Source organism: Fragaria vesca, linkage group LG5 (assembly GCF_000184155.1).
Source record: "Fragaria vesca subsp. vesca linkage group LG5, FraVesHawaii_1.0, whole genome shotgun sequence".
Taxonomy (NCBI): domain Eukaryota; kingdom Viridiplantae; phylum Streptophyta; class Magnoliopsida; order Rosales; family Rosaceae; genus Fragaria; species Fragaria vesca.
The window spans coordinates 6,475,834-6,492,854 of record NC_020495.1 but is presented as its reverse complement, the minus strand read 5'-3'; the positions used below and the strand labels follow the sequence as shown (position 1 = coordinate 6,492,854).

At 39.8% G+C, this 17,021-nt stretch overlaps 4 protein-coding genes across 4 annotated transcripts; 1 reads left to right on the top strand and 3 right to left on the bottom strand.

Moving 5' to 3' along the window:
- The first annotated feature begins 1,112 nt into the window (after positions 1-1,112).
- On the top strand, positions 1,113-4,972 carry LOC101307787 (heparan-alpha-glucosaminide N-acetyltransferase-like). The gene is made up of 11 exons (XM_004299156.1): positions 1,113-1,212; positions 1,287-1,581; positions 2,927-3,064; positions 3,177-3,335; positions 3,419-3,525; positions 3,624-3,738; positions 3,831-3,947; positions 4,028-4,265; positions 4,362-4,453; positions 4,536-4,679; positions 4,766-4,972. The coding sequence occupies exons 2-11, from the start codon at positions 1,291-1,293 to the stop codon at positions 4,790-4,792; spliced, it is 1,428 nt and encodes a 475-aa protein (XP_004299204.1). The 5' UTR covers positions 1,113-1,212; positions 1,287-1,290; the 3' UTR covers positions 4,793-4,972.
- A 406-nt stretch (positions 4,973-5,378) lies between these two features.
- Positions 5,379-6,961, bottom strand: LOC101300542 (UPF0481 protein At3g47200-like). The gene is made up of 2 exons (XM_004300999.1): positions 6,335-6,961; positions 5,379-6,233 (listed from the first exon to the last, which is right to left on the bottom strand). The coding sequence occupies exons 1-2, from the start codon at positions 6,959-6,961 to the stop codon at positions 5,379-5,381; spliced, it is 1,482 nt and encodes a 493-aa protein (XP_004301047.1).
- Positions 6,962-9,079: 2,118 nt separating this feature from the next.
- On the bottom strand, positions 9,080-9,765 carry LOC101307492 (60S ribosomal protein L21-1-like). The gene has a single exon (XM_004299155.1). The coding sequence runs from the start codon at positions 9,726-9,728 to the stop codon at positions 9,234-9,236; it is 495 nt and encodes a 164-aa protein (XP_004299203.1). The 5' UTR covers positions 9,729-9,765; the 3' UTR covers positions 9,080-9,233.
- A 3,287-nt stretch (positions 9,766-13,052) lies between these two features.
- Positions 13,053-14,857, bottom strand: LOC101307204 (probable xyloglucan endotransglucosylase/hydrolase protein B-like). The gene is made up of 5 exons (XM_004299154.1): positions 14,817-14,857; positions 14,525-14,720; positions 14,333-14,433; positions 14,049-14,242; positions 13,053-13,734 (listed from the first exon to the last, which is right to left on the bottom strand). The coding sequence occupies exons 2-5, from the start codon at positions 14,712-14,714 to the stop codon at positions 13,335-13,337; spliced, it is 885 nt and encodes a 294-aa protein (XP_004299202.1). The 5' UTR covers positions 14,715-14,720; positions 14,817-14,857; the 3' UTR covers positions 13,053-13,334.
- Positions 14,858-17,021: the final 2,164 nt, after the last annotated feature.

Sequence of the window (17,021 nt, the reverse complement as noted above, 5' to 3'; positions counted from 1 at the left end):
TAGTGGACGACATGGTTCATATTCAGAACTCATTCTTCATTCAATTTATTTTGTTAATTCAATATAAATAGTTAAGCGGCATATGAGATTCGGCAATCTTAACTTTCAACTATAGACTGTGTTCATGGAAATGGTATTATTTTGCAAAGTAACTTTCATACAAGAGACTTCCTCTAGTTGAAACTTAATATAAACTTACTCGTTGTCTACTAAAATGAGCAACTCGTGACACTAGCTTTATATCTTTCGAAAAATGATCAGGAAATGATGAGAAAGAACAAGCAAGCTGAATTATATATCACACCATGCAACATCCGATAGAGAAATTTTGGATGAAATCACTAAATCTTGAATAGTATAGTTAAACAAACAAATATTGCAACGTATATCTATCTCTGTTTCGATTCCTTCCGAAGTTACATTTCCATCTCTATTAACAAACAAAAAGCTATAGTAGTGCGAACCCATGCTAAAAGCAAAAGAAATCCAAAGGCGATGGCAGAGCTCCATCCTCGTCCCGCCAGCCCATGCATTTCATGTTCCAACACTATGCGGCGCACCGCCATGTCAATCCACCACTCACCATCCACATCTGGAGAGCCAAGATATTTTCCCAGATGTACACCTCCATATTCGAGGCCCAACTAGAAACCTCCACGTACTCCGTGTGCGAATCAAAGAGCACATCCCACCAGTCGGAGTTTTATTCGGAGACGGGTTTTAGTTGCAGTGTTTCACTGGGAAATGGTTAGGGGTAGAAACGGGATGCTCCAAAGACACCAAATATCAGTCATGAGAAAGAAAAAAAGAAACAATTAATATCTATAAATAGGTATTCTATTCCGTTGTACGTTTCCCATATATATATATATACACAACCCAAGGATATAGACCGATCGAGGAGCCAGAGACACCAGAAGTAGATAGATATAGAGAGAGAAAGAAGGGTTGTCATTGATCGGCTTTTGGGAGCAATATAGAAAGTGAGAGACAACACAGCTCCCGTTCTTTCCTATCTCAAAATAGCAGAAAATACCAACCCAAAAAAGCCAAGAAACAAAATCCCACATTACAGATAATCAATCCGGTTCTTTCTCCCAGCAGCAATCAAGCGCCGCAGCGAAGGAGGAGTCAAGGAGGAGGAAGAAGAAGTAGATAGACTTCATCATCATATCTCCCTTCTCCTTTGCTCGTTCTGCCCTCCCTAATCAGGTTCATCATCATTACCATTGGTTTGGAAATATGCATTACATTTGATTTGTAATATCATTACGTTTAATAACTAGGGAGATGGCGCTGTACGAGCCTATCAAAGTTCACGAAGTTGATGAAGAACACGGAATGGCGGATTCCGTGATCATCAACAACACCAACAAGAATGTAAACGATGTTGAGATGGCTGTTCGGATCTGCAAATTCACATCCTCCGCCCCTCCGAACGACGCCGTTTCCGACGCCACCGCATACAGTCACCTGGAGGCAACCGCATTGCCTCTTTCCAAGGTGCGCCACCAGCAGCAGCAGCAACCCCAACAGCAACGGCTCGTTTCTCTCGACGTCTTTCGCGGACTTACGGTTGTGGTAATGTCCCTTTTGCCCCTCTATCTCTCTCTCTCGCTCTTATGTTTCGCGTCGTTTCGTACCGTCGTAACTCCTCTAGTTAATTGTTAACAAATTGTTTACGGCGGAGATGACGCCGTTAAACTTCTTTTCCTTTGACCAACATTCGTTTCTGTTTCCCTTCCTTTTTTTTCTGTTTTTTTTTTTTTTTTTTTTTTCCTTATGGATTTAGGTTAACGTATTAGATTGAATCACGGTAGTCACAATTATTAAAACAGTTAATGCATCTTAATCCGGAAGAAATTAAGAAGAAAAGAATAATCATTTAGATGAATAGGGTTTTTTTTGTCTGATATTTGTTCTTTTAAAAGTAACGTTTCCATTGATAAATCAGAAATTTTGAGGTCTATGTTCTTTCCTTTCATGCCAATTCAATCTTAATGATTTTTCTGATTCCTTTTGGGTTCAGAAATGGGAAAGGACCATTAGAATGCTTTACCCAAAAAGAAATGATAGTTATGGGGGTGGCAGTGTGGCACCAACCAAACACAGTGCTCTGGTATTATTATGGTTCCATTTTGCCCACAAAGCAAGCAATCTGCTTCTGCTTCCTTTGATCTTTAATATGATATGATGGGTCAGCACTATGTGATCTGACAATGTATTATGGGTTGGTTTCTGGTTTATACTTATTATAACTCCTCCTTGAGGAATGTGATCAATGGCATCATAGTGCCTCACCATTTACATTACCTATATAGAGAGGTCACAGGTTTGATCAGAATCAGTGAGTCAGGGTAGTCACTGGCAAATGCAGCTGGGGCTTTGAAATTGCCAAGAAGTCTTGTCACTGGCATTTAACACCCTTCACTTTGAGACCAGTGCAAACCATAGTCTTCTGATTTAACGTGTAGATCACTTTCTTGAAGTTGAAGGACAATGAAGGGTAACATAGGGCTTTTGCTGAACGCACCTTTAGGTAGATTATGATGTTTTCGTAGAAAAATGGAACAATATAACTTAGTTTCGAAAACACTTAAAAATGCTTCTATAACACTCTATTTTCTTTCATGTTCATTTGATTGTCTAAATGAACTTTGAAATAACAAAAAGTGCTTCTATGATCTAAACCCGTTTTTCTTTTTTCTGTTTTATCACTGCTAATACGAGCACCTTTGATTGTCTAAAAACACTTCTTATTAACCTTAGAAATTATGTTTCATCGAAAATAAGCTTTAGAAATTATGATAAACGAGCGCCAGTTGCGAAATTTTTTTGATGCTAAAGGCCTGTGCCATAGTTGTTTTCTTCGGGACGAGATGTTCATTTCCATGATTACTTATCCAAGTAATTCTTGATGATGCAGCTGATGATATTGGTGGACGAAGCTGGTGGACTTGTGCCTGCAATTAACCATGCACCCTGGAATGGTTTGACACTTGCAGATTTAGTCATGCCATTCTTCCTCTTTATGGTTGGTGTTTCACTTTCCCTTGTCTACAAGGTACCTAACTATCTCTCTCCCCACATTTTCTTTTTTACCTTTTATTTGCATCTACACCTGTACAATGTTCAAAATACTAATCTTTGTCACTCTTGAAAATATTTGTGTACAGAAATTGTCATGCAGGGCCATTGCAACTAAGAAAGCGTTATTGAGGGGGTTGAAGCTTCTCGCATTAGGCCTGTTTCTTCAAGGTGGATTTTTCCATGGCATCAAGGAACTAACTTTTGGGGTTGATATTGCAAAGATGAGATGGATGGGCATTCTACAGGTGTGTATGCTGTATCATTAGTGTTACTAGTCTAAGTTCTTCATACTCCATATCACATTTAACACGCTAGCTGTTTCCCACAGAGAATTGCAATTGGATATTTAGTAGCTGCATTGTGCGAGATTTGGCTGAAGGGTGATGAAACTGTTACTTCAGGATCATCTCTGCTCAGGAAGTATAAACTTCAGTTGTAAGTAGCTTATAAACCTTTTCCTTATTTCAGTTTTCTGTTTCATTTCTTGTCATATCTACATGTTCAATCTTGAATGTGTGCGACCTCTTTCTCAGGGTTATGGCAGTGATGATAACTGTGACATATCTATCGTTGTTATACGGCTTGCACGTTCCTGATTGGGAGTACCAAGTTTCTACTGGACCTTCCTCTGCACCAAAAACATTTTCCGTAAGCTTTAACAATATCTTTCATAACTTATATATGCTCTACTAATATTTCAGAAATGTGACTTGGCCTTTTTCTGTCTATCTATCTTGAAGGTGAAATGTGGAGTAAGGGGTGACACAGGACCGGCATGTAATGCTGTTGGGATGATTGATCGCAAGTTATTGGGTCTTCAGCATTTATATAGAAGACCAATCTATTCAAGAACAGCGGTAAATATATGTACTTTGAAATTCATTTATTTTTGGTGTTCCACATTGTCTTTACTGATTTAAAATATGTTTGTTAACAGCAATGCAGTATAAACTCCCCAGATTATGGACGATTACCTGCTCATGCTCCGTCTTGGTGCCAAGCCCCTTTTGATCCTGAAGGAGTTTTAAGTTCATTAATGGCCATTGTTACCTGCTTGGTTGGTTTGCACTATGGTCACATCATTAACCATTTTAAAGATCACCGGAACAGGGTTCTACACTGGACTATCTCATCCACATCTCTTGTAGTCCTAGGCCTCGCCTTGGACTTATTTGGTAAGGGATCTGTTCAGAAGTTTCTTGTTTACAATAGCAACAGTCGAAGTTGCTGTGTTTTGTTTTTGACTAAAATATCTGCTTTTATCTTTTCAGGTATGCATATAAACAAGGCTCTCTACACATTCAGTTACATGTGTATGACAGCTGGTTCTGCCGGCATTATCTTTGCTGGAATTTACTTAATGGTAGGAATCTTTCTAGTATTGTAATGTTACTTCACAATTTTTCTTGATTCTCCTTTACCTGAGGAATTGGATGTTACTGCAGGTTGATGTTTGTGGCTACCGGCGTCCAACTATTGTGCTGGAGTGGATGGGGAAGCATGCATTGGCAATTTTTGTTCTTATAGCTTGCAATCTCTTGCCAGTTATTCTCCATGGATTCTATTGGGGCAAGCCTCAGAATAACGTTGTAAGTTCCTTTTTCTACGTCTTGTGTGTCAGTTGTCTAGTAGTGTAGTGCAACATGAATATCTGATAATCTACATCCTCTTGCAGCTCACCTTAATTGGAATTGGAAAATGAAGATGGAGTCTAGTTGCTTGGGTTTATACAAGTTTCAGTTCGACTAATTTTGTTGCATTTGGAGACGAAGAGAGACAATTTGGAGTTTGGTCTTTTTGTAGAGGCGGCGTCACATTCTCTCTCCTGCTCACTCTCTTCCATGTATGTATTGGAGCTTCTGTACATAAAATGGTGCAGGCCTAACATTTTACGAATTAGGCTTGCATGAAAAAAAACACATGGAAAGATATGAAATTGCCTGCAGTATCTGTAAATAGGAAAGATTTTCAAGATATATTTATTATTCAAACGATTATATCGATTGCTCTGGTACCACATGCATTATCCCCCAGTGATGAATGTGTCTGGATACAGACTAGTCCCAGCTAGCTTGTTTCAGAATGTATTTACTCTTTACGTTTTAATAGTTTCAAAATTTAAGAAAGTTTAATCTACAGGAATAGTAATGGTAAAAGAGACGGCATAAATGAACATGTTTCAACTTTCAACTGCTGGTATCAAGAAACAAAAAGAAATCAAACAAATGAGATGAAAGAAATAGCTGAACAAAACAATGGGAAACGCCACTGGCAATTTATTGAATCCATCAATTGGTAAACATGCATACAATGGAAGCAAGAACGAAAGAAATGACAAGTGCTGATGGGGAGGTGGAGTCGGAGGATGAATGGTGTGGAGGAGGAGGCACCGGAACCACAATGACTTCGGAAGGAGAAGAATCACCTCGTGGATAGTAATAGGGATATATGGAGTACCCCGTCTGACCTATAGTGAACACAAAGAGGAAGACAGCCGCAATGAAAGAAATAATAGCCCATGGATTTCTGAAGTAAGTGTGAATAAGATTGGCGCGCCACTCATTCCATGGCTTTTTGCAGTAGTGATACACCCTTTTATGCACAATTTGGAGGCTGCTATCCGGGTCCTGTATCACATCCTTAGAGAGTGAATTGAACAGGTTAGCCACTGCTTTGTCACTCCCTAGACCATTAAGGATGATCCCTTTCGAGTGTAAGAGGGCGACATCCCTAGCATTGTCTATGATGTTGTCCATGAAGAGTAAATAAGATGTCACCTCATTTCCTGCTCCTACATGGAATCTCTCAAATGCCATCAGATTCAAGAACAATGACTCGGTGGTGTCATCCACAACAACGACAGGGAGCCTCAACAATCCCCGGGCAAATGTGATGTCTTTGAGGCTTGTAGTTGCACTTTTCTTGAACCTGATTCCTGCTTCGTTGAGCTCTGTTGCGGACCATATGATCTCTTCTTCTTGTTCCATGGACCGTATTTTGTGTCGAATATATTTGGGATCAGGCTCATGCTGAAGCAGACTCTTCCTGTACAAGTCCAACACATGCACACATTTGCCCATGTTTACAGAAACATTGCGGGAGAAAAGGAACTTGACTATGAGCTTGGTCACAAACCCTGCATCCTGTCCAAAACAATGTAGCCATTAGTGCTTGCATACTTAGAATATAACTTTCAACAGACTAACTATTCAAAAAATCAAGTCTCATGATTGACATACTTTACCTTAGCTTTATCATGTTCAACTGCGACCAGCTTTTCAAGAACAAGCATTGGCAACTGATTCTCAAGCATTAACATGTCGCGCTTGATAAATGGCACGACATGCACCCTACCGTGATCGCTGAAGATGGGATCATTAGGAGCATAATCATCCAGTACATGAGCAGCGGTCCTCATGATTTCCAGCATGAAACAGCCATCTAAAATCATCATTTGTAGGAATATGTCTGTAACTTCTTTTGGCACAGAATGAAGAAGAGTATATGAATCCTTCAAATCATTCTCCACTTCCGCCAATGCATCTACAAACAACTCAACAGACTTTCCACATCTTTTGAGGAAATGAAGCAGCGCTCGGTGCTTGTGCGCCTCCATTGGATGTGAAGGATCGTAATGGTAAGGCCCGAAGGAGACTGTTTGAGGCTTGTAGGCCTTCTTATTTGTGTCTGTGAGGCTGGCTGGTAGTTTGTAGATCGACCCCTTATTCCAATGATCCTTTTCTGTTGAAAGACCTTCCATGTTCTTGAGATCTTCATTAATTTGAACAATCCAATGATCCTTTTCTGTTGAAAGACCTTCCATGTTCTTGACATCTTCATTAATTTGAACAATGCAACCTGTGCCAGCCATTATCGTCTTCTGGTTTGCTAACAATTCTACTGGCTTGAAACAACTAACTCAATCTGTTATTTTTATACTTCCCTGAAAATCAGAATCAAAATGTGAAGTTTAAGTGTGTACAATGTTTTTTCTTACTTTAGAAGCAAAACCAAACACACATGCTCCTGCACCAAAAGAAGCATACACATATGTCATTTCTAGCATTCTTAAAGCTAAAGTGGTCAGGGGTTCAATAAACTAGATGAAAATTCCTTTCTTCATGCAAGGGAAGTTTCACTACTACTAAAACATCAAGGTAAGTAGCTGATTCCTTATTGAAAACAAAGTTTCTATTCAATTGATTTACTATTCAGAACATTCTTCATATCGGCTTGAATCTCAATCCACTGATTCCTAATACAATACTATTAAAGCAAACATTAGCCTCAATACCAATTAGGAATTACAGACATATTCCTACAAATGAGGATTTTAGATGGCTGTTTCATGCTGGAAATCCTAAGGACTGCTGCTCATGTACTGGATGATTACGCTCCTAATGATCCCATCTTCAGTGATCACGGTAGGCTCCATGTCGTGCCATACATCAGGCGCGACATGTTAATGCTAAACAATTCTACTGGCTTGAGACAAATAACTCAATCTGTTCTTTTTATACTTCCCTCAAAATCAGAATCAAATTGTGAAGTTTCAGTGTGTACAATGTTTTTTCTTACTTTAGAAGCAAACCAAACACATGTCACGGCACCAAAAGAAGCATACACATATGTCATGACTAGCATTGTTAAAGCTAAAGTGGTCAGGGGTTCAATAAACTATATGAAAATTCCTTTCCAAATCATCAAGGTAAGTAGCTGATTCCTTGCTGGAAACAAAGTTTCTATTCAGTTGATTTACAAATTCAGAACATTCTTCATATCGGCTTGAAGCTCAAACCACTGATTCCTAATACAATACTATTATAGCAAACACTAGCCCCAATAGTGACCCTTTGAGGAATTATTCAGATAGCTTCTAATACAAGAAAACATAGAATAAAGTTGCCCAGATAATATTGCAGATCTGCAGATAGCACATTACTATTGTCCATTCAGAGGATGCTAGAATAGAATTCGGCACCGGACTATCACACCCTCTGTAAAATTATTTTTAATGATATTTTTACAGTTTCCTGAAATCGTATCTTTCCTTTGTTTTCAAGGCATGCATGAAAGCAACAAGGCTAGCTCTTTACACATTCACTTAGTGGGATATGTTACCAGCTGGTTTGGCTAGCGTTCTCTTTGCTGGAATTTACTTGATTGCATTTACCCTAAATTATAAATACTTGGTTGATTGTGGTCAATCAAAATTGTCACAAGAAACCAACAAATCGAGAAGCTATGCAACAGTTTCTGGTATACTGAGCACAAAAAGTAATATTGCAGCAAAAAGAAATATAACAGCTTAAGGATTTCTGAAGTAAATCTGAACAAGATTAGCGCACCGCTCGTTCCAAGGCTTCTTGCAGTAGTAATAGACGCTCTTATGAAGTTGAAAGCTGCAGCAGTGGGTCAAGAGTTAATCCTCGGAGAGTGAATTCAAAAGTTTAGCCAAGGCATCGTCACTTCCTTGAAAGCTGTGGATGATGCCTTTTGATTGCAGGAGGCCAACATATATCTCTGCGATTGCTTATGATGCTGTCCATGAAGAATATGCAAGACGTGGTCACCTCATTTCCTGGTCCCCACATCTCTCTGAATGTATCATATTTAAGAACATGGACTCGGTTGAATCATCCACAACCATGAGTTGCATCAGGATTCCGCCAGAGAATGAGATGTCTTTGAGGCTTACAAATTCGGTTTTCTTGAATCTGATTTTAAGCTATGTTGCAAAGCAGATGATCTCATTGCCATTCACAGACTGAGACCGTGCTCTGTGGTGAACTATTTTCTGGTTGGGAACTTCCTGAAGCAGGCTCTTCTGTACACGTCCAATACGTACACAGACTTGCCCATGTTCATGGGTTCTGTGCAATTTCCATAAACTATAACCTTTGTTGATGCAAAGTTATAGTTTGATTAGTTTCAATGGAAAAATCATTAAGGTAATGTTAATTTAACAAAATCTCAAAACACAAAACACAACAGACCAATCTCCAAAATTGCAATATTATAAGAAAAATAGTTACCCAGAGACAGAATCACTGAAACAAGCAACATAGTCCTCCAATGTAATCGACTACGAAACATAGCGAAATTCATAAACCCTAAACCCTAAACCCCAACACAACTCACCCTCAGTACCCTCCCTTGAGGTCATTGACAACATCATAAGGAATAGGAGTGACAGTCTCCAAAGAAGCCCCTTCAACCATAAACCCCGGCTTGGGCCCCTCCGGCTGCCTCTTCGTGCTGATCACTTCCCCACGCGCATTCGCCGCCGCCTTCATCTCATCATTCCTCACCTTCCTCGCCTTCAACTCCTCCTCACATCTCGACGGCTGCACGTGCTCCACGCGCACCTGGATGCGCTTGCGGATGATCCGGTTCCCGACCTGCTTGTTGATCTCGACGCCGATGGCCCGTTTGGTGACGTTCCAGACCCGACCCGTCCGCCCGTGGTAGAACTTGTGGGGCATGCCCTTGTGGACGGCGCCGTTGACCTTGACGTCGACGTACTGGCCGGTCCGGTAGGTTTTGAGGTAGGTGGAGAGAGGGATGTAACCTTTCTTCCTGAAGCCGCGGGCAAAGAGGTCCCGGGTGCGGGATCGGAGTCCGTGACCGGCCGGCATTGCTGCTTCACTACTCTCTTTTCCCTCTTTTCCCTTAAACCCTAGACGGCTGAAACCTCTTCAGGGTTTTATATCCGTTCATTTGGATTGGGTCTAGTCAGCTTGGGCTTTAAGGCCTTATGGCCCAGTCCAGTAAATTTCCAATTTTCGATTGCCCGGTTCACTATAATTTTGGGTTAATCAGACCCATGCCACAACTAAGCTAGCTGTTCAATTTGAGAAGTTGAAAAAACACACATTTTGGCCGAAAATTCTTATACGCAGCAAGTGCAGCGAACCGAATAACTATTATGCAATTTCAGTCTTTTATTTGAGCCAATCATCTATGTGACACTATATATGTATGCAAATGTCGTAAACAAAATTGAAACCCAAAAAACTAGTCTAAGTGTTTCAAACAGATAAGGTAAGAACCCAAAATCGAAGAAGTTACGAGCGTTTAATTTGATCAGATCATAAATGAAAAGGCGAGAGGAAGGAATTGAGGATTTCCAGTCTTCATTCTATCTTCGCATATCTAATTGGGTGATTTACACATTGGTGGTGCAAGTGTACATTGGTATGTGGAATCCGCTCATGTTTTCGGCTATGAAGAAGTATATGAGATGTGTTTCTCAAACACACTTTCAACTACTACTCTCATTGGAGACACAGTTTTAAGGTTTTAAATATTAAGTTTATTTATAACTTAATAGATTTCTTATTTCAAACCGTTTTGAGATTTCTAAACTGGAATTTCAAAGAAGCTCAAAATAGATATTATCACTAGATGATTCATGCGGAAAGAAATGGTTTCACATTCTTACTTTGTGGGAGAGAAGTGTAATGTGTACATGCACCTATCCAAAGAGGTGCATTTCACAATTTAGTCCTCATATTGTCGCGGTACTATCACTATGCTAGTATGCTATGGTAAATCGACCCTCGAATATGGTTTTGGGTTCCAGTTCATTCTAGGATTGAACATTTTGTTGCATATTCAGATTGATGTGGAATACATAGTCAAAATCATGGGTTTCTTGGCTCTCCAACTCGTCACTTGCATCACCCTTGCCAGAAAAAAAAAAAACAAAAACAAAAAAAACCCTGCACAAGACAAATCCCATATAATCCAGCTTTCACCCCACTGTAATCTGTAGTGGCCATCATTCTCTGTCAATTCACATGACATATTACTGGAGAGAACTTTGTTTCAGGGCTTCAGGCATCAATCGCTTTACCAATTCATCTTACACCTGTGAGTACTTCACTGACTTGTTTACTCTATCCCCCACACCTCCTCCCTATTCAAAAGGGTGAGTTCTGGAATGCTCCTAAGCGTCCGTGCTCCGCGTTTGTCTACCTTACGTGTCGCTCGTCCATTGGTGCTTGTAAAAAACAGGCGTGTGTCCACCGTTAGTCTTCCTCGGGTTTTTGAGCGCGTGATATGCACATCGTCAGTAAGTTTTTGAAGCGCAATTTAGAGGCGAATTTGGGGAACAACGTCGAGTTGTGTTGAAGAAGCTTCAATTGGGAGGCACTATATTAGCAGCCACAAATAGATGGAGAACTGGAAAAGGCAAAAAACAGAAGATCGACGGGAACCTCGAATTCTGATTGAGACTGGTTTATCTATACATCGCAGGTGTGTTGTGTTGATGAAGGTTTGTGATGGGAAATACTGTATCACCAAATCGTATCTATTGAACTTCGTAAGAGCGTGCGGTTATACAACGAGTGAGAGTGAGGAATATAAATTGGGAGAATGAGATCTGAAGAAGACCGCTTCAATTTACGCTCGAATGGGAGATCGATCAGAACGGATTCGAGACGGCCCGTTTCCAGATATACCAAAACAGCACAACGAAATAGGATCCAGTTATAGATGATCTCAACACGCCGCCGCCTAATGTCGGATCCAACCCAGAAAACGAAGAACGATGACAGATGGTGGAGAGATACCCAGACCCAAACTGTGTTTCACGCTACCCAAGTCCTCAGATCTGAGGAATAACACTTATGAAAGGAAAAAAACAACGCACGACGCGCCTGGCAACGGCGTGCTTGCAATCGACGGGTTAAACGGGTTTATTTACCTTTTTACTTCCATCAGAAAACATATGCGGAGCACAGACGCTCCAGAGCATTCCATACGTCTCCAAAAGCCAAAACTGCTCGAATGGTGGTGATGCCTCCACCCCTCCACTAGAGTTTGAGTTCTTCAGTCTATCACTACCAAATTTCTTTCTTCCCCCGATGCCCTAATTGGCTGCTTCTCCCATGTTTTGCCAATTTGATCCGCAAAATCTGCTTCCTACTTTACCATTTTCAAGTGAGTGACTCATGTCATTTTCCAGGCCTCTTCCTCCCTCCTTTCACTGTTTCACATTGTCTTTTGGGTTGGATTTATATAATGCAGAGTCGCCAATCTTGAGAGACATGAAAGTTTCAAAGTAGATGTATAACAATTAACTACTCCCTCTTACCCTTTGAATACAACCTTCAGTAAGGTTTAGTCCAACTAAATGTCTATTGGGTATTATTATACAATTCTATTTGTTTTTGCTTCATTTCGATAGGCAACACACAAAAAACTCGCAATCTGTTATGAGTTTTTTTATTTAACTGGGATGCGGCAACTAACCATGTAAACAAACTCCTTATATTTTTTAAATTTTATTATCGACTAAAACAAACTACAAAGTCGAGCTATAAGGTGTCCGGTGTCAAGGAGATCAAAGTTAACAGCAGCAATGACACCAGGAGGGAAGCCAAAGTCCCAAGAAAGCATAGAGTGAGAACTGTGACCTGAGCAAAGCTACAACGTTTACAACAAAATTTGCTTCACAAAAACTTATTGAAAGTAATTGTTTCAAAATCGACACTTAGAATTCTGAAACTTCCATATTTCATTTGTTTTAATGAACACAAGAAAACGGTTGATTAATAACACTTTTTTTTGTCTACAGACTCGCATTTAAAAAATATACTTCCCCATGCATATTATCTTTACAACCTAACCTCTCCTTCATCTTTTCTGATCAAAATTCAACAAGAAACAATCCCGGATGGGATAATTTTGTTTTGTTGTTGTGCCCTCCAAGATGATCCCATCCCTTAGAAGCATGAGAAAACCTTGGAAGCATTCTAAACATATCACCAAATTTCTTTCTTAACCTAATAAATCATTTTTATCCAATTATTCCCTAACACAATAGATCATCCAAAATGTGCTTCCAAAACATTTCAATTCAAACTCCCTTACGGGGTGAGGCCAAAAAGCCACCGACCTTAGCTATTGGCAGACCAATAATTTTTTGCCCTTTACTCAGATACCATCATGTTGCACCAAATTGGAATCCTCAATCTATTTTTCGCATGTGCACACATGAATCCACAATACGCGGATCATGATCAAATTACATAAAATACAGAGGATACTATATAAGATTAAATCCAATAATTATGATTATGATAGGAGATACAAATCACAATAACAAAAGACAGTAGGGATTAACACTCACAAGGCATGAGAGCTAGCTTTTGATTCAACATAGAAAAACCCAATTCAAGAATCATATAATATAATGTATGCCTTCTCCTTCTTCTTCTTGTTCATCATCATCTTCATATGTCTCTGTCTCTCTTGCACTCTGCAGGGAGAGTAGGATACCTAGTCCTGTCAGTGCAGTAGTTGTAGATGGTGAACTTCTGTCTAACCCACCTAAGCCTCCTCCATTGATAAGCATCAAGGTCCTGGAACTCCTTCTGATCCCACCACCTCTTACCCTGTGTGGCACAGAACCTGGCTTGTACTGAGGCCTCGCAGCCGTCGATGTGGAAGCCTCTGTAGGTGGCAATGAAGGGAGCCTTGGACCAGTCGGTTTTCTCGAGTCCTCCCCTGGTGGCCCAATCGTCGGCGTTCCACAGACTAGAGTAGAGCTTCATGGGTTGGTTGAATGGGAATTTCACTCCCAAGTCTTTGCTGTTCTTGAACACTCGGATTGGGATGTCATCCACGAAGAATCTGAGAGATTTGAGCATCAAAATAGTCAGCACACATCATCAACCTCACCTCGTTAGCTTTGTTATAAAATTAGAGACAAGACTCAATCATGACTAATAATGTCAAACAAAGTTTGTGGAAAATGGAAAAGGGGAAGACTACCCCATTTCAATTATTTTGTGGGATATACAAAGTTTCAAGCTTTGTCGGTTGAAAAAATGGACAAGCCAGTCAACAAGCTTTTGCCTAAAAACCCTTTTTTAATTTTGTTGGGTAGTGCTGAGTTTGAATTTGGGAGTGTTAGATTTACTCGGGAGTAAATTTCTTGAACTTACACAATCTGGTAGAGATTCCAGAGGACAGAGTAGGAGTGGTACTCTTTGGTTGGGTCGAACCAAAGGAAGATCCTCTGTTCACGGTCACCTTTGCCTCCGGTGAAGACATTGGTCTGCAAAATGAAGGGCTGCCCTGTTCTGTTCCCCAAGAACTCGAAGTCGATCTCATCGTGCTCTGCGTTTGTAGAAGACAGCTGCAACATAAAAAGAAAGTTTCCATTTTTAGCAGAAAGAAATAAGCTGAGGAACAATGTGTGGAAGTGAGACGAGTTATAAATGCTCACATAGAAAGCAGTAACAGTTCCAGCAGAGTCACCAGGGGGCAATTTGATTTGCATATGGAAATGACCAAACAAGTATGAACCTTTGGATTGGAAACCAGTACCTATTTCCAAAATGAAACACAGATTTCAGTAACAATAAGAGAATATGAAAAAACTCAAAAGCTTCTTCACATTTGTGTTGGTTTCTTGTACCTGTGTATTTGTCAAGGTGGAGCTGAATCTCATTGCCACCATTGAAGTACTTGATGTGGTCAAAAGCCCAGGTGGGCATGTAGTTTCTTCCAAATGGTACAAACACAGGCCTTTTTGGGGGAGCTGCCATTGTTACAGAGACCATAAGCACTAAGCTCAATAGCAGAGTCCATTGCTGGGAAGACGCCATTTTTCTCTGCAGAAACATAAAAAATTCCCATATTTAGATTCAAAACTAGCAAAGCTTGAAACTTTAAGAGGGTAATGGTACTCGAGAATGTGAAAGCCTTACCTCTGCAACACAGAGAGGGAGTGAGAGAGAATGGTTCGAGTTGTGATGAGGAAATGGGGAGGAGGGGAGGGTCCTTTAATAGGGGTATGATTTCATCCACATTACATAGTTGATGGGGGGCTGTGTGCAAATAATCTTTAACCAATGGTGTTGTTATTTAATTATTTTGTGATGTTTTGTGATTATTACATCGGTAGCAGCAGGACAGCTGTTCAATTATTCTGGCTTCGAAACAGAGGAAGCAAATGTGCTTATGAAATCCTACAGAAAACGTTTTGAGAAAACGTTTTGAGAAAACAAGTTTTGAGGTTCTCTCCGGTACTACACAAAATTGAATTCTAGATTTCTAGAGTCTCGAATCGTTAGATTAGCTTATTGCTCGGGGCATTCGACAGTTCTTGGGTTTTCGACTTCATAGTTTTAATACTTCGAAGCATTGTAAAACTCTTACAATTTTAACGTTTCAATTATTGATCGTTCTATATCTGTCTTATTGTTGCTGTGTTCTAATGTTTGCGATGAAACCGGGCAAAAATGTGGTCATGGATAAAGAACCAGACTTACACTTTTGTCTTCTTTTCTTTGGGATTCTGCATTTGGACACAGCTAGCTAAGGAACTGTTCTCTGCAAAGAAGAAAATATCTGAAAACAGTTCAGTAGATCCATCATGGTTTGTTAAATTGGCCAGTTGTGGATCAATAAGTAGCTATCTAAATTCATGTCACCAAGAAAAATTCACCACCTCCCGTCTAACTTAACTAATACATCAGTAGGTCAGACAATCACTGTCATGAAAAATTTAAACTCAAATAACGAGTCAATATTGTGCTCTTACTAAGAGATGCTACGTGAGCCATATTTTAGAAACCCACCTAAAATTCACATTATGCATCACAACTTATGTAGCATATACATGTGAATTAGTTGTTCATTTCTTGCGTTTGAGAATACTGAAGGAAAAGAAATATTTTCCTGAAAGTTGAGAAAATGTGAGAGAAAATTGTTTCTTCAAAAATACATAGGAACCATTTCTCATCTCATTTCTTTGCATTTATTACTCACAATATATTATTTTATTATTTTAATTAACAACTTTCTGGATGATTTTCCATGTATTACCAAACATCGAAATGGAAAGTCATCGGGAAATTTCATTTCCCTTCTATTATTTTCGAAGATTCTTGTATGCACCAAGATACAAGTAAACCAAAAACCATAACACAATCTCAGCCGTTCATTTGATCAAGTTTTTAAATGACACTAACATTGATACTAACATCGTTAAAAGAACTGACACAAAAAAAATATCTAGTAACTATAGTAAAATACAATAAGGTGAATATTCAGTTTATCAAATCAAATTAGGGTAAATATCAAAAGAAATTTTCCTTTTCTTTTTGGTTTAGGGTTTGAGGAACAGAACAAGCTCCGAACCAGTCCACCGCCGGCATACCACTACCAGCACCATAGTTTCGAGTTTCGAACCCCGTTTCTGGGTCTGAAAGTTTCAGAGAAGGGGGATTTGAGCTCGGATAGGACCTCGTCGAAACGACATTGCTTTTGTCCGAGTTGACGTCGCCATTCGATCTACTTGCAGAGTCGTCGGCGGTAGCAGCAATAAACCATTCTACTGAATCAAGAGTCAAACTCTAGCTATGCCCAAAACCCCTGGAGCTCAGAAATTTCAAATTCCCCATAATCATAATCAACTAGCAACAATCAACATCATAATTAGCCGTTTCCGACGATGGAGACGTGTTCGGGAGTTGGATCCAGTGGGAAATTGAAATTGGGTTTGAAGGAAATTGGGGGTGGGGGTGGGGTGAGTGGGGATTGAAAGAGATTGAGATGAAATGGAGAGGGAAGGGGAGATCGGAGGGGAAGGGTGTGGGAGAGATGATGAAGTTAGGCGGGGTTCTCTATCTACATCGTCCTCTTGCCTTTTTCAGTGTTCTGGGTTTATGACATTTTACTGCGGTTTGATTTTTTTTCTGTCTCTAACCATTCGTTTGCTTAATCTCTGTTTGGTTCAAGTTCACCAACGTGCACTGAATCCGTTCCGCACATTTCAATACGTAATTTCTCATCATTTAGCATCATTGTCCGAATTTTAAAATTTGAAAATTTTCTTTTGAAAGACGTTTGTTTTTGTTCTCCATCTTTTCGACATTCAAATATTGAAGCTCACTATCTAGTAGTCCATG

Excerpts from the sequence above, each read along its gene's own strand:
- LOC101307787 (XM_004299156.1), top strand. The coding sequence starts at position 1,291 with ATGGCGCTGTACGAGCCTATCAAAGTTCACGAAGTTGATGAAGAACAC. Across the intron at positions 3,065-3,176 it reads CACTTTCCCTTGTCTACAAG|AAATTGTCATGCAGGGCCAT; the intron begins GTACCTAACTAT and ends ATTTGTGTACAG. Across the intron at positions 3,948-4,027 it reads CAATCTATTCAAGAACAGCG|CAATGCAGTATAAACTCCCC; the intron begins GTAAATATATGT and ends GTTTGTTAACAG.
- LOC101300542 (XM_004300999.1), bottom strand. The coding sequence starts at position 6,961 with ATGGCTGGCACAGGTTGCATTGTTCAAATTAATGAAGATGTCAAGAAC. Across the intron at positions 6,234-6,334 it reads TTGAACATGATAAAGCTAAG|GATGCAGGGTTTGTGACCAA; the intron begins GTAAAGTATGTC and ends TGTTTTGGACAG.
- LOC101307492 (XM_004299155.1), bottom strand. The coding sequence starts at position 9,728 with ATGCCGGCCGGTCACGGACTCCGATCCCGCACCCGGGACCTCTTTGCC.
- LOC101307204 (XM_004299154.1), bottom strand. The coding sequence starts at position 14,714 with ATGGCGTCTTCCCAGCAATGGACTCTGCTATTGAGCTTAGTGCTTATG. Across the intron at positions 14,434-14,524 it reads CCACCTTGACAAATACACAG|GTACTGGTTTCCAATCCAAA; the intron begins GTACAAGAAACC and ends TTTTGGAAATAG. Across the intron at positions 13,735-14,048 it reads TGGAATCTCTACCAGATTGT|ATTCTTCGTGGATGACATCC; the intron begins GTAAGTTCAAGA and ends CAAATCTCTCAG.